The following is a 15,038-nucleotide window of genomic DNA, read 5'->3' as shown; positions in this document are numbered from 1 at the left end:
AGTGTTCTCCTACTTTCCTATGAGGCAATTTACCTCATAAAGGCAACATACATGATCATCTAGGCCCACATCCCAGGTCTCCTGGTTCCTTGTCTGGCTTCTTTACATGCTTTCAATGTTTTCCAAACTATGGCACTCTAATTGTGCCAGAGATGATTTTTGGGGGCACGTGGAAATTAAATCTTTCAATGGGTTGATAATTCATTTTCATGACTATTAGGAAGAAATGTATAACATACACCTAAAATCTATGAATTCATGGCTATTATAGCAGGGCACAAGGATAAGTTTTAAAATAAATGAGGCAGTTTATAGGAAAACATTCACTAACTATGAGTAGTGGTGGAATTCAGATCTGACAAAAATCCTCAAGGTGATACACAAAGGACTATTTCTTTCATCTCCTTCATAATTATTAAGCATTTATAAAGCATCATGCTTCTTCCAGGGGCTTTTTATAGTCATTCTGTTTAATTCATACAACAACCTCATAGTCTTGTTACAACCCATATCCTTCAGTGAAGGAGAGTGTGGTTCTGCCTATTCATTTTCTGTCAATTTTTGATTTTTTTTTTCTTCTTTTCTCATTAAGGGGATGAAATATTCCCTGAGCTACCTCCCTGCTGAATATGCTCAACTATGTTCCAGGTTATCTCTTTGAGCCTTTGTTATTCTACTCCATATCCAAGGTCAACCTTTCTCGTTCTGTCTCTATGTACTGAATACTCTGCTTCTCTGGGGTGTGGTGATATCATACCATGAGTTTAAATTTAGCCTTAGCTATACAGCTTAGTTGTATTTTATACAGCTTGGCTTATTAAGTTTTCACATTTACTTTTCACGTTGTTGTGCGGTTGTGGTATTAGCCAGTTAGAGACGTTGTGCCTCTTGCCTCCTCTGTAAGTCGCCGTGGATATACAAACTGGGGACACATTAATATAAGTTCTGATGTCAGACTGACTTAGGTCTAAAGTCAACCCCTTACAATCTATGTGAACTGGAACCTCAGTCTTCTCACCAGTAAAATCAGAATAACAGGGTTACATATTCGTAGAGTTGAGAAGATTAAATGAGATAATATCCATAAAAGTTTTAGCATAGTGCTGAGTGCATAGGAAGGGGCCTTCAGCAAAAGCCATAATTACTATTCCCCTTTGAAGTGCCATCAGGCCCTCTGTTATTTTGCCTCCCTGATCTTCCTTTAGCTAAGAGTCCCTCTATGAGCTCCTTAAGCTTGGAAAAATTCTCCAAGCCTTAGCAAATGGTCTTGACATGCTGCTTCCCTCCTTGCTTCACTTACAACCTTGTTCTTCTAAGATTGTCATTCATACCCTGATTTAAAATCTTTTCTGATTAACATGGATCAAACACCTTGTCTGTCTCACATTTCCTCTCTTCATGCACAGTGGATCCATCTCTTGTCTCTGGAATAGAAAGGCCTAGATTTAAATCCTAGCTCTGTTTCTGGCAGGTTGTGTGGATTTTAGCAAAACACCTCTTCTCTCCAAGCCTTGATTTTGTCAGCTATATGGTAGAAATGAAAACATCTATGTTATCCATCTTCTAGGATTTTAAAGATTAGATCCAAAGTATATGTGAAAATACTCTGTATGTTATAAACCACCATCTGTGTGTTCGTTATTATTTTTATTACCTTCTGCACTGGACATGGTCTCTAAGTCAGCTTAGAACACGGCTTAAGAGCGTGGTTACCCCTAATCTGTTCTTCTAGTAAACATAGGGGTAGATACAGCCATGCTTCATTCCTTGACCTTGAACAAGCCTTCCTGGGTGAGCTGACCAAAGTCCATGACATCTGCCTTCTTTTCCTAATATCAACAACTGTTTATTGATTATTTATTATATAGCTAGCACATTCCTTAGATATTCCATTGATTCCTTCCCAATGATCCATGTGCATGTGATGCCTATTTTTATGATCTCCACTTTGTGGAAGGAAATTGAGCCTTAAAAATGATCCTGCCCAACGTTAGCCGGTTAAGTATGTGATAAAGCCAGTACTTGAATCTGGAGAATCAGGCTGCAGACTGCAGATGCACATCTTAGCTCAACAGAATGTCTCCCCCCTAGTTTGGGTTGATTATAGATCACTACAAAGATGTCACTTTAGTAATTTCACTTTTCACCTTCACTTTCCACCACACTATAAGGTTCTGTAACTCGAGATGTGGCAGTCATGTCTTCCCCTCCCATTTGAAGTCTTTGCTTCTTGCCCTGCACCTGTCTATCAAAAGGCTGGGAGGCTGAAACGTTGGAAAGTCACTTGGGTGGATAGCAAAGGGTTGTGTCATAGGGTGAACTATGGATTTTTATATTTCCTCGGGCTTTTCTCCCCCAGAAGCTGTTTCCATCGAAAGATCTGTGTAAGTGCAGAGGCCTGAGGAGGCACCCAAGTGGCATCCCTTATAAGATAAATTTAATTCAATTTCAGAATTTGAGTTTAAGTCAGTCTTTGGCCACCTCCTTCTCATCCTAGCTCTGAGAGCTAGACAGCAATAGCTGCCCGGGTCTTTCAAATTGTAGACTGTGGTTGTCACTGAATGGCATGTGCTAATTTCCTGCCAGGGATTTTTACCATTGTATTGTGTGTTTTTGCTGCATGGGAGGAGGAAACAACACGGTTTTGAGGAGCACTTACTCATATTTCTTTGGAGATGGCAGTTGAAACACAGCTTTCCCCAACAGCCTCCCCAGGTATGTGAAATGTCGTCAGGTGTCAGTTTTACAGAAATACCTCCATCCCATGGCAAGAGAAATTAGGAGCTTTTTGTGCATTGGTACACACATTGTGACCTAATTTCAAACAGAAACTTGCCAAATATTTCTTCAGTCTCCAAAAAATTAAACTAGGCTTCCCGCCAGATATCTGGCTCTGGTTTCCAATCCAGGAATGGCTCCCAAATGCTTATTCTGGATAGGCTGTAGGTGAATGCCTTCTACAAAATAAAGTGCTTTATTTTTATTAAAGGTAACCCTAGCTGCAAAATCCTGAAACCTCAATACTTTGAAATTAGAAAGTTTATTTCAAGCTGGGTACAATGGTGGCTCACAATGGTAGTCCTAGCTACTCAGGAAGCAGATATGGGAGGATTACTTGAGACCAGGAGTTTGAGACCAGCCTGGACAGCACAGTGAGACCTTGTTTCAAAAAAGAGAAAGTCTGTTTCTTATTTATGTAAGTCCAATCAGGGGTGGGAAGGGTCCAGTCAGGTGGGTCTTGGGCTGATGAAAATTCTATCATCTTCATCTTTTGTTTTCTAAGCTGGCCCATAGTTGAGCACTGACATGGATCAAGAGAGGAGTATGGGAGGAGTAGGTGAAGAGCCCATGTTGTGAGCCAGGCCTGTAAGTGGTACCTGCAGGCAGAGGCAATGTTGACTGAAATTCAGCCACATGACCACATTCAACTGCAAGGCAGGCTGGGAATTGTAGTTATAAATGTATGCCTTGGAAGGAAGAGAAGTGGGCATGGTGAATCCCAGGTCCATTTCTGCCACAGAGCTGTGTTTTAAACAGGGTTATGGAGCTTCTAAGATAGAGTTTGGCTATTTTCCATAACATGGAGAGACCAAGGCATTCCTTTACTTTCAATGTTATTCCCCTTGTTCAAACTAGACCCCTTGACCTGACCTTTCCTGAGCCACATGGTGGGTCAATCTCTTCTGGCTTCTTTGTTTGGATCTCAACTTTCCTGTTTCACTGAGAAGGCCGATGACACTTCAGAGACCTGTAGATGGTCATCTGATATCCATCTGGCAGTGGAACACTGATGAAGTAAGCAGCCTTCCTTATGTCAGTCTATGAGCATCAGCTCTCATTTTGAACCTGTCAGAGTTTTCCTCATTGCCCTGAGGCTCACTCATGACTGGATGAGGCTCTTGGCAGCTCATGTTTTATTCCTCCTTCATTCCATTGTGAGATGGAGTTGCTGCAAGGCCATCCCTTTCCATGGTAACAGCCACAGACTCTGGTGCCACAGACATGGTCTGATGTCTCAGGAGGCAGGATCAGGCACATGGAAACAAGGCTCAGGGAGCGCTTGCGGAGAGTCAGGAGAGCTCACTAATTCAGTCTGTTATTTCAGAACAGATAAGGTGCATGTTTTTAAGAGGAGCTTCTACAACACTGTGTTCATTTAAACAATATAATAATTACACAGGTTTTTCTATAATGTACCTCCAGGATTCATAACAACAGACAAGATAATCACTTTGCTCCCAGAAGCAGGAGACAGCATGGTTTTGAATATAATGTTGTTAAATAAAATTGCATATCCTCAATGATATTCTGGCATTCTTCTTTGAATCACCATCCTCAATCAAGGTATATATACATTTTTGTGCAGAATTAATGAGGAATTTGGAGAATAATAGGTTAAGAAAATATGGTTTGTATGCAAGAGACTTTTTATTACAAATATCTCCCATGTGAAATATTTCCTTAAAAAAATCAAAGCCTAAGGTACATTTTGTAGCTTAATCTTTATATTTAATTTGATGACAGCAATGGACATTAAGTATGAAACAAGCTGTCCAAAGGGCTGTTGAATTATTTAATTACCTCTGGGATTAAGGAGGTGAGAGTCAGCACAAACAATTCTACAAGTGGGATGTGTTAGAAAGATCAGCTCTTTCTGTCTCCAAGCTTAGTAATTTGAACGATGTGACTATCCAAACACCAGTTGCTGTTGAGCAAAATATTAAATGCTTAAATCTGTTTGCGATATTTTACATTCCAGATGGTCATTTATCTAAAAGAAGTACCGAATGTGTTTTAAAAGTATTTTCAGTTAAATGAATTTTCAATGAAGTTAACATTCAGAATTAGTTTTTTAAAAAGGAAAAAATATACTTACATTTAAGGACGTTCTTTCATGACCATATATGTAACATTGAAATAGTTTCTAGCAATCAAACTAGAAAATTAAACAGAATTTATTCAGGAAGCTGGAGCATCTACCATGTTCCAGTTCTGAGGATACAGGGATGCGGAGTCAGGGCTTCTTGCCCTGAATGATCCTGGGATCTTTTCAGGGAAGACAACACTACAGTAAAGTTTTTTGGTGTGATCTTAGAAGTGTGAAGAAACTGCTATAAAATTCAGGTAAAGGTGTGATTAGTTACATCGGGAGGCAGGGAGACAGGAAAGAGAGGCATCAGGAAAAAATACACTTAAGATGCGCATTTCAACTAGACTTATACGAGAATGCATGGGGGTTTGTGGGAATGCAAACCAATAAGGAGACAGGTAAGAAACGGCTGAGGGAAAGAAACATGTAATCGGCAGCTTGAGAACAAATTGGTTGACTTTTTTTTTTTTTTTTTAGGTTAACCCACCAAATTGCTATTAATGGGGAAAAAAGTTATGAGGATGGGCCTGATAACATTTCTAAATGCAGGAAATATTCCCAATTAAGCCTCATTCATCTGACATTGTCAGAGAATGAATTTTCACCCAAGTGATTTTTTTCTAATACCTGAAACTTTCTAATTTAAGTATCAAGGCTTTATTTTAACTTTCTAAACCTGAAGAAACAACTTGACAACTCTCATTTATCTTAATAAATGTCGGCTATTGTGCTGTGTTAAAATCTCCTCAGGGGCTATTGAAGCACATGGAGCTAGCTGTCTTGAAAATTGGAGGCCTCATTTTGCTATTTTATTTTTAAATTTTGACTTCTGAGTTTTTTCTTCCTCTATTATTTTTTCTGTATCCTTACCTTGCTGTAAGCTTTTCTTGCTGCTGTCAGGATGCCTGCCTTTAATAGTTCTTTTCATCTGATTTGCTATCGTTACTTTAGGGAGGAATGGGAAATAAGAAATCCAGTCTTGCTCAAATTATGTTCAAGAAAGAATACATGGTTTATGAATTGAGGTAATCAACCAGGAGGTTTGAAATATGGGCTTTGGGATATCTTATTTGTTCATTCATTCATTCTTGGTTGTGTTTTATCTGGCAAGGTTTCTAAAAAAGGTGATCTCTAAAAATTCAGTTGTTACTCTATTTGAACTAACATTTGAATCTGTTTGGGAAAATGTCAAATGCTGAAATTACTTCAAGTTTATGTTTATCTTGGAGTAAACCATAGAGATTTTATAAAAGCAAACCATGTAGAACACAATATTTCAAAATGTTGATGGGATGCTTGTAGTCTACATTTTATACATTTCTCAGCCAAAGAAAACATTCTAGCACAAATAGAGTAAACAAAGTGAAACTATTCATTTGTCTTCTGTAGCAGAGACACACAGAGGCCTTTTCAGTGGATTGTTTTTTCAACAGTTTTGCCTTGGAACTTTGGTGATTAAACATGTACAATTATTATACAGTGAAATGACACATCAAGAGGCAGGATGGTATATTTGGGACTTCAAAATATATAAACTGATTTAGTTTTCTTTTTTCATTTTCTTTTTTTTTTCTTCATGACGGAGTCTCACTCTGCAGCCCAGGCTGGAATGCAGTGGCATAATCTCACCTCACTGCAACCTCTGCTTCCTGGGTTCAAGCGATTCTCATGCCTCAGCCTCCCTAGTAGCTGGAATTACAGGCTCCTGCCACCACACCCAGCTAATTTTTTTTTTTTTTTTTTTTTTTTTTTTTTTTTAGTAGAGACGGAGTTTCACCATGTTGGTCAGGCTGATCTAGAACTCCTGACCTCAAGCGATCCTCCTAGCTCAGCCTCCCAAAATGCTGGGATTACAAGAATGCGCCATCGCACCCAGCCTAGTTTAGCTTTTGTTTTCCCCATTTTTTTTCCCCAGAGAAAGCTAATTGACTCAGAGAGTATTCAAATCATGCAAGCATTAGGCTGCCAGGCAAGGATTTAAGCCCTGGTCCACTAAGCCCCTGCTCCTGGGAACTTGCACTTTATTCCAGTCCTTACAATAATGACTGCTTAATAGTGCCAATTTACCTGGAAGTCTATTACCTTATTTGTAAAACAAGATAATTAAATCAGTTTATTTTTCAGAGTTCTTCTAGCTCTAGTTAGACTCCTAGATGTTCTAGATTAATCGTAAGTGACTAGAAGATGAAGAGAGAGATTGCTTTGGATGGAATGATTCCAGGGAGACTTCTTAGTGTATGATACCACAAAACTGAAAATATACAATTTGAGACTTGCTTTTGTAGCTGAGAATTACTTTTAATGGTGCCATTCTGCACCCCAGCCTCCAAGGCCTTGTCACAGACAAGTTCCAGACCCCATAGAAATAACATGCTGAAGAAGATAGATGAGCCCCATGGCAGAGTGTGTGGCACCAGTGGCAAAATACGTGGACTTCTTTGCAACTTTCAAAACTGCTTTCTGAGTAGGCACTTAAGGAGTGATGGAGGTATTTCTTGCTAGATGAAGAAAAAATAAGCATTATTCAGATAACCTCTCATTTCTCTTTAGCAAGGGAGAAAGTCATATTTAAAGCCATCCCTAACCATTTTATAATCATGCAGCCCATAGCATTGATGTCCCCTGAAAATTATTGCTTGTTAGAAGTCTGAGTCTCCCACATATAACTGTGTGTGCTGTGCACTGCACAACACTAGGGGGCACAATGCACGTGGGTTAAAATTTGGATGGCAGTCCTTGGAGTTGTGTAGTGTATGTGGTAACCCTTAGACACTGACAGCATTGCAGGTATTATAATAATAATCACCATTTATTGAGCCATTTATTCTGTACTAGTTACATCAAATACAATATTTCTTATAATTTTTACAACAACCCTATTAGGTAATATGATAAGCTGTAGTTTCCAGGGGAAGAAACTGGGACTCAGAAAGTGCCCACTGGTGGGCTGTAGTGGCAAGATTTGAACCCAAGTCTTCCTGACTTCATAGCCTGTGCTCTTTCTACCATACTCTACTCTCTCTGTGGAAATTCCCCTAAGCCAGGCCAATGCAGATTGGGATAAAGGAGAAGGTGATCTCAGCACCCTGGAAGCATTACTTCAGTGTTGACTTAACAGCATGAGACCACATACGATCATGCTGTCAAACCTTCCATGGCTCAACATTACTTAAAAAGAGAGCCTAGAGGCTAAATAATGCGACTGAGGCCTCATCTACCATCCTTTCCACACTGCTCACCTACTTCTCTTCCAAAGTAGTCATTGCTTCTAACTGCCACGTTTTGAGGTATTTCTGGCCACATTGTGCACTTTTGCACATCTGGCCCCATGGACCATTTCCCTTCCTTTAGCTTTAGACTAACGCTACATTTTGGCATCTTTTGGGAACCTTTGAATAAAGAGCAAGAGAGTCATCATGCCCAAAGAAGGTGAGGAAGTTTTTGCTACAAATGCCAGAGCTCTACTCAAAGATGCTTTCTAGTTGAGGACTGTGGGATCAATGCAGAATAGTAGTTAAATATCAAGGGCCAGTCTTGCCTACAAACCCTCTATGACCAAGGTAGAGATCTATAGACCTAGTCACCAATAAGTGTGCTCACTCTTTTTCTTTCTTTTTTCTTTTAACTTTCATTTTTGGTTTGGGGGTACATGCAAAGGTTTGTTACATGGGTAAACTTGTGTAACGGGTTTGTTGTACAGATTATTTCATGATCTAGGTACTAAGCCTAGTACCAAATAGTTATTTTTTCTATCCTCTCACTCCTACTAAGTTTGTCTAAAGCAAGGTTATAATGTGTAATGTGTCATACATTGGGGAGGGGTTGTTTTTATGCTGTAATGCAGGAGTATACAATAGATAAGCAGTAACGATAAGGAAAAGGAATCAGATGAGACTGAAGATGCTGCCTTTGGATGCCAGGGAGAAGGAGCTAAGGCTGGCTCCATAGAGGCCCTCCATTAGTCATGTGCTGTACTCCCATGCACTGTAACATGCAGCCCCTCCCCTATCCTACGAGCACTGTTGTGTTGTATTTGCTGAGAAAATCTAGACTAACAGGAGATGTGAGGGATTGTCTAGAAAAGCACCAATGAATGATAGAGACATTTAACATTAGATTTCTTGATGGACTGCAAACTTCTTCTTCTTCTTTATTTTTGAGACAGAGTTTCGCTCTGTCACCCAGGCTGGAGTGCACTTGTGTGATCTCACCACAACCTCCGCCCCCTAGGTTCAAGCAATACTCCTGCCTCACCCTTCCGAGTAGCTGGCATTATAGGCACCCGCTGCCACATCTGGCTAATTTTTTTTTTTTTTTTTTTTTTGTATTTTTAGTAGAGACGAGGTTTCGCCATGTTGGCCAGATTGGTCTCGAACTGCTGACCTCAGATGATCCACCCACCTTGGCCTCCCAAAATGCTGGGATTACAGGCATGAGCCACTGTGCCCAGCCTGGATTACAAATTTCTGGAAGAACTCCCTCCACTCCTCCCACCCTTTACCTTTACTGCTGATGTTGTCTCAGGGTATCTTCTCTGATCCTCTGCTCTTTTCCCAGACTGGGTTTAGCCTTAGCGATTGCCTCTATCTTTGCTCATATCACATCACTTTGTAATCTTTACTGGTTTCTCTCCTCTCCTCCACTGACAGCTCCTTGAGGGCAAAGGCAATGTTTTATGCATTGTGTTTTTTCAACACAACACACACATACTGTACTTAGCTGTAGTCTCACCACATACAGCTAGACCCCAAGGTAGCTCTGGCAAAGGTGAAGAGAAGATGGCAGTGACAGGAGGAGAAATCCCTTTAGAAGGTTCCCAGTGAGATGAAGGCAGACATCTCACAGCACCACCTACAGAGGGCTAGTGAGCGAACACGCGAACAAGAGCAGAAAGAGGAAGTTCCTGTAAATAATCACAATAGTAAAATATGCTCTGGACTGTAGTCTGGTGTCCCTTGTCCAAATTGACTTGGGTGGTCCCAATACTTCTCCACCCCAGCGGTGGCAGTGCATTCCCACTCCTCTAGCCCCACCAGCTCTGGCCTCAGTTTTTATTTTAGACCTGGACGATTCTTGGATGACTGCAACATGTCCGAGATATACAGTGTTCAACAAATCACCTCCTTAGCCAAGAAACATTTAAAACTAGGCTATAAAGGTGTTTGCTATATTCCAAGAATAACATAAATCTCATGGGCCTGGTATCTTTCATGACTGGTGAATAATTCATGGACTCCGAGTCTCGCCAGTTACACAGGTGGAAGGGTCATCACCTCTATAGTATGATTAGAGCAATTACTTTTAAGATGCACAGAACATCAGATGTAGATTAGAAGAATCTTAGAGATTACCTAAGTCTGAGCCTGTAAAGAAACTAAGGGATCAGAAAGGTCAAGACCTGCCCAAGGTCACACTATTGTTTATGAATCCTGAACAGGTATAGATGAAGGCTGCCCGCCACCCAGAGCTGTGGGAGCTTCTATATGTGGCTTCTGTGTCCCGGACCTCCCATGCCTCATCAGCAGGACGGGGCAGGCAGCACCTGTCTCATCACATGGTCCTGTTTTTTCCTACACTCTGCTGACCATGTGATTGCACAGTACTTAAATATTCTAAAAAGAATATGAAAATCATCGTTCTTGAGACACAGAAGGAAAGCAAGAAAGACAGCTGTCCTTCTCAGCTGCTCAGAGGCATTTCGTACAGTCTTACCACATTGAACTTAAAATTGGTCTTAATTTGTATTGACAACTGAAGGGATAGATAGTTCTCTTATTAAATACAGTTTCTATCCTCCACCTTTAAACTGCGGCCTTTTATGACATTGACCTGCTTTTGGAACTTTGTGAAAAGAAACTTCAGTTCCAGACAAATATTGCCTTTCTCATTTCTCTCTCCTTTCCCGGGCCCAGTTCCAAATTTGGAGGACAAAAAAAGAGGGACACATGGGAGAAGGCTCCTGCCCCATGTTTTAGAAACTGCTTTCCTGGTTCACCTGTGTTTCTTCCTTAGCCCTCCACTGGCACCACTGCCTCAACCTCCAGGTGTTCTCAGCCCTGGAGGAACCACTTTCATGGCTCACAGTCAGATTTAACTGGTGGCTACCATAAGTGATGTCAATGGTGCAACTTTACTTGGGAATGCTAATTTCTCCCTAACTCCATTGTACTCCATGTGTGTGTGTGTGTGTGTGTGTGTGTGTGTGTGTGTGTTTCCTAGCTTTTCTGACCTTTTCTTTACAAGCTCTTATTTCTTCTTTCATGCTCAGGGCTTTGGCTGCTAGGGTGAAAATGGAAATAGGTTTATGAGAGAAAAGGTAGCTATTGGGAGTTTAAAATTAAAGCAAGGAAATTGTTAATCTCTATGCAATGTTGACTGTGCACAAAGCATCATTCTGATCATTATAACTGGAGTTTACAAGCTTGTATCAGGTACAGTTCCTTCCCTAAAAGGCCTTATAATCTGGATGGGGAGTTAAGAGGTACACTTGCAAGAGAGGTATCTCATACTCTGGGACAGCATATTATGTTTTTGTTTCCCAAAGAAGGTACAAGTACCACTCATATGGCATTAAATAACTGATTCACTTTATAAATGTAGTATATTGCTGTTTCAATTTCCTTTTGTTTCTTTTCTCATTATTTAAAAAGGAGGGAAGAGAAAACTCAGATTTGTGCTAAATTATCTTTAAAACCTCTCTAATACTTTTAAATCTTTGTCAATAAAAGATAAAAAGAGTTAAGACTCTGATCCCAAGCCTCTGGACACTAAATATCCAGCTGCAATGTAATAACATTCTTCATTTTGATTGCATTTTTTTACAGACTACATTCTATTTTATTACAAGTAACAAGGTTTTTCTGTTTATGGTGGTAGTAATATAATGTTTCCTAACTAAATGTCTTAGTTCAGGCTGTTACCATAGACTTAGTGGCTTAAACAACACACATTAATTTCTCAGAGTTCTAGAGGCTGAAGTCTGAGATCAGGGTGCCACCTGGGTCAGGTTCTCGGTAAGGGCCCTCTTCCCGGTTGAAGGGCCACTGTTCTCTCCTTCCAGTGTCCTTACATGGTGGAAAGGGAGTAAGCTACCTTTGGCCTCTTCTTATAAGGGCACTAATCCCATTCTGAGGGCTCCGAGATCACAACTCGCTCACCTCCCAAAGGCCCTGTATCCTAATATCATCACACTGGAAGTTAGGATTTCCACATATGAATTTTGGGAGGAATGCAAACATTCAGTCCATAACACTAAAAAATTCATTTAGGTAGAAAAAGCAATTCCAAATAGTAAATAAATAATGGTATAGGATATACAAAAATATGGCAGAAATCACAAGCGGTGTGCAAATGTTTGTGAAACAGTTTAGAAGTGTCAAGTGAGGGCTTTAGATTTGAGTTGCAAGTGGAATTTCAACGAATAATTGTGTGCCAGGGGCTGGGAAGAATTCCTAGAGGAGGTGAGCTTTAAGGGAGCATGTGCGTGTGTGTGGAGATTCATGTCAGCAAAGATGTAAGATGTGATGGCTGGTGGGAGGTGGGAGTGTGAAGCCTATTAGACCAAATGAACAGTTTATGTCCAGGAGTCATGGCTGGAGGAAAGTCACAGCTGGAATCATGTGGTAGAAAAACCCATATGTGAGGAGTTTCTTTGCTTTTTTTTTTTTTAACTTTTAATTTTGAGATAACTGTTTATTCACATGCAGGTATAAGAAGCAATAGAGAGATTCCATATATCCTTTGCCTAGTGTCCCCAAATGGTGGTATCTTGCCTAGCCACAGTTCAATAGCACAATCAGGAAATGGATGATGATACAATCCCCTGCCCTTGTTCAGATTTCACCCATATTATATGCACTCATTTTTGTGTATTTATATTTAATTCCATGCAGTTTTGTTGCATGTATTGATTGATGTGACCACTACCATAATGAAGACACAGCAGTTCCATCACAAGAATCCCACCTTTACCCTTTCATAGCCACAGCCATCTTCTTCCCTTTCGTCTTTTCTAACCCATGGCATTATTAATTTGTTATTCCTCTCTAGCTACAATTTTGCCATTTCGAGAATGTTATATATATGGAATGATACAGATTCCAAAATGTAACCTTTTGGTATTAGTTTTTTTTTTTTTTTTTTTTTTTTTCCTACTCAGCATAAGGCTCTCGAGATTTATTCAACTTGTTGTTTTGACCAATAGCTCATTCCTTTTACTTGCTGAGTGGTATTTCATAGTATGAATATGCCACAGTTTAATCATTCACCCATTTTGGAATATTTGAGTTGTTTCTAGATTTTGGCTGTTACAAATAAAGATGCTATAAACATTTGTGTGCAGGTTTTCATGTGAACATACGTTTTCATTTCTCTGGGATAAATACCCAACAGTGTGATTGCTGTGTTATAGTAAGTTTGGAATGTTTAGTCTTGTAAGAAACTTTTCTGGAGGGGCTGAACCATTTCACATTCCCACCAGCAATTTATGAGGGATCCAGTTTCCCTGAATCTTTGACAGCATTTAGTGTTATCACCATTTGTATTTTAGCTATTGTGATAGGTGTGCAGTGATCTCTCATTGTGGTTTTCATTTGTATTTCTCTAATGGCTAATGATCTTTTGATGCTCTTATGTGCCGTCTGTATATTCTCTTCAGTGAAATGTTTGTTCATATCTTTTGCCCATTTACCAATTCGATTGTTTATGTTTTTATTGTTGAGTTTGGAGAGTTCTTTGTATGCTCTAGATATAAGTCTTTTGTCAGATATGTGGTTCGCAAATATTTTCTCCCAGAATGTAATTTGCTTTTTAAAATCCCTTTCACGTGGTATTTCATAGAGCAAAAGTTGTTAATGTTGATGAAATCTAATTTATGAGTTCTTCCTTTTATGGATTGTGCTTTTGGTGTCAAGTCTAATAATTCTTCACTTAACTCTAGGTTCTGAGTATTTTCTCCTGTTTTTACCTACAAGTTTATAGTTTTACATTTTACATTTAAATCCATGATCAATTTTGAGTTGATTTTTGTATAAAGATGAGGTTTAGGTCAATGTTTCATTTGTTTTTGTTTGCTGTTGTTTGGCTTTGCCTCGCTGATGGATATCCAGTTGCTCCAGCACCACAGAACTGCTCTTCACATTTGTCAAAAATAGTTAGCCATATTTGTGTGGACCCTTTGCCTTTTACAACCCCTTGATATTTTTCTATCATTTGACAGCAACATCTGAAAGAGGTTAATGGACCTTTCACCCAAATGAATCATGCCACTAGTATAAAAAATTATTTGATTACAAAATATGTAATAATTTAGAGAAGCCTCATTATATACTCATGAATCATCCCTAAGGCTTTATGGTCCTTATAAAAACAGATTGGCCCAGATCCCACCAAAATATTTCCTTTTACCTAAATAGAAAGACATGGGAAAAAGTTCCCATATTTTTTTTCCCCAGGGCCAATACATAGTTGCTTACGTTTGACTCAGAGTACTTTAAAGGGATGAGAAAAGTGATTGGCCCCCGAAAGGCTCCTTTATGCACAGGCCTGGGCAGAAACACAACCAACAGCTCTGTCGAGAACGTAGGAGCCTGCTCGCCTACAAAAATGATAAGAGAGGTCTAAAGAAAACAAGCTAATCCTTTTGAGGGACATACTGAAGCCAGATAACCCAAGGTATTCACAGCAAGATACAGTGAGTCTTAAAGCTAAGCACTGTGCAATTAGCTTTGCTTCCTTGGGTTTTTGAAACATGCATCTGTATAAACCTGCCTGCGCAGACATCCCTAGCCCCAAGCTGGGTCTGCCAAAATCCAGTGAATCGGCTCTAAAATGTAGATGGCACCTAGCAGTGACCAAGACTCAGCCTCAGGCAGCCTGCAAACCTGTGAGGCCCAGTGGAGCAGCCGAACAGAAGTATCTGGAAAAGTTTCTACATGTTCATGGAATTTCGTTGCGGGAAACCACCAGAGCAGAGACGGGCATGGCATACAGGTACTGCTGATTGCAAAGTCATCCAAGCAGGGCACTGCACTGATGTCAAAGGTTGTTATTAAAGAAATAAGGACTGAAGTAGCAAGACAAAACCCTGTAAGAAAAAGAAAGAAAAATGCAGTGAGCCCTCTTCTTGGGTTGCCTTCTTTTTTTTCTTCTTCTTCTACTTTTTTTTTTT

General features: G+C 39.8%; 1 protein-coding gene across 2 annotated transcripts in view; it reads left to right on the top strand.

Moving 5' to 3' along the window:
- The window catches only part of KCNAB1 (potassium voltage-gated channel subfamily A regulatory beta subunit 1), a 430,095-nt gene that overhangs the window by 8,062 nt on the left and 406,995 nt on the right, over positions 1-15,038 (top strand). The window contains exon 1 of one of the 2 annotated variants that reach the window (XM_017855023.1): positions 14,404-14,860. The exons of the other annotated variant lie outside the window; for it this stretch is intronic. Coding sequence (XP_017710512.1) covers positions 14,619-14,860 — 242 coding nt within the window. The 5' untranslated portion in view covers positions 14,404-14,618. Of the gene's footprint in view, positions 1-14,403; positions 14,861-15,038 lie in introns of those variants that run through there. 2 annotated transcript variants of the gene reach the window in all.

The sequence above is a fragment of the Rhinopithecus bieti genome, unplaced genomic scaffold (genome assembly GCF_001698545.2).
Source record: "Rhinopithecus bieti isolate Rb0 unplaced genomic scaffold, ASM169854v2 scaffold_2454, whole genome shotgun sequence".
Lineage (NCBI taxonomy): Eukaryota > Metazoa > Chordata > Mammalia > Primates > Cercopithecidae > Rhinopithecus > Rhinopithecus bieti.
This window is presented reverse-complemented; position numbering and strand designations above follow the sequence as displayed.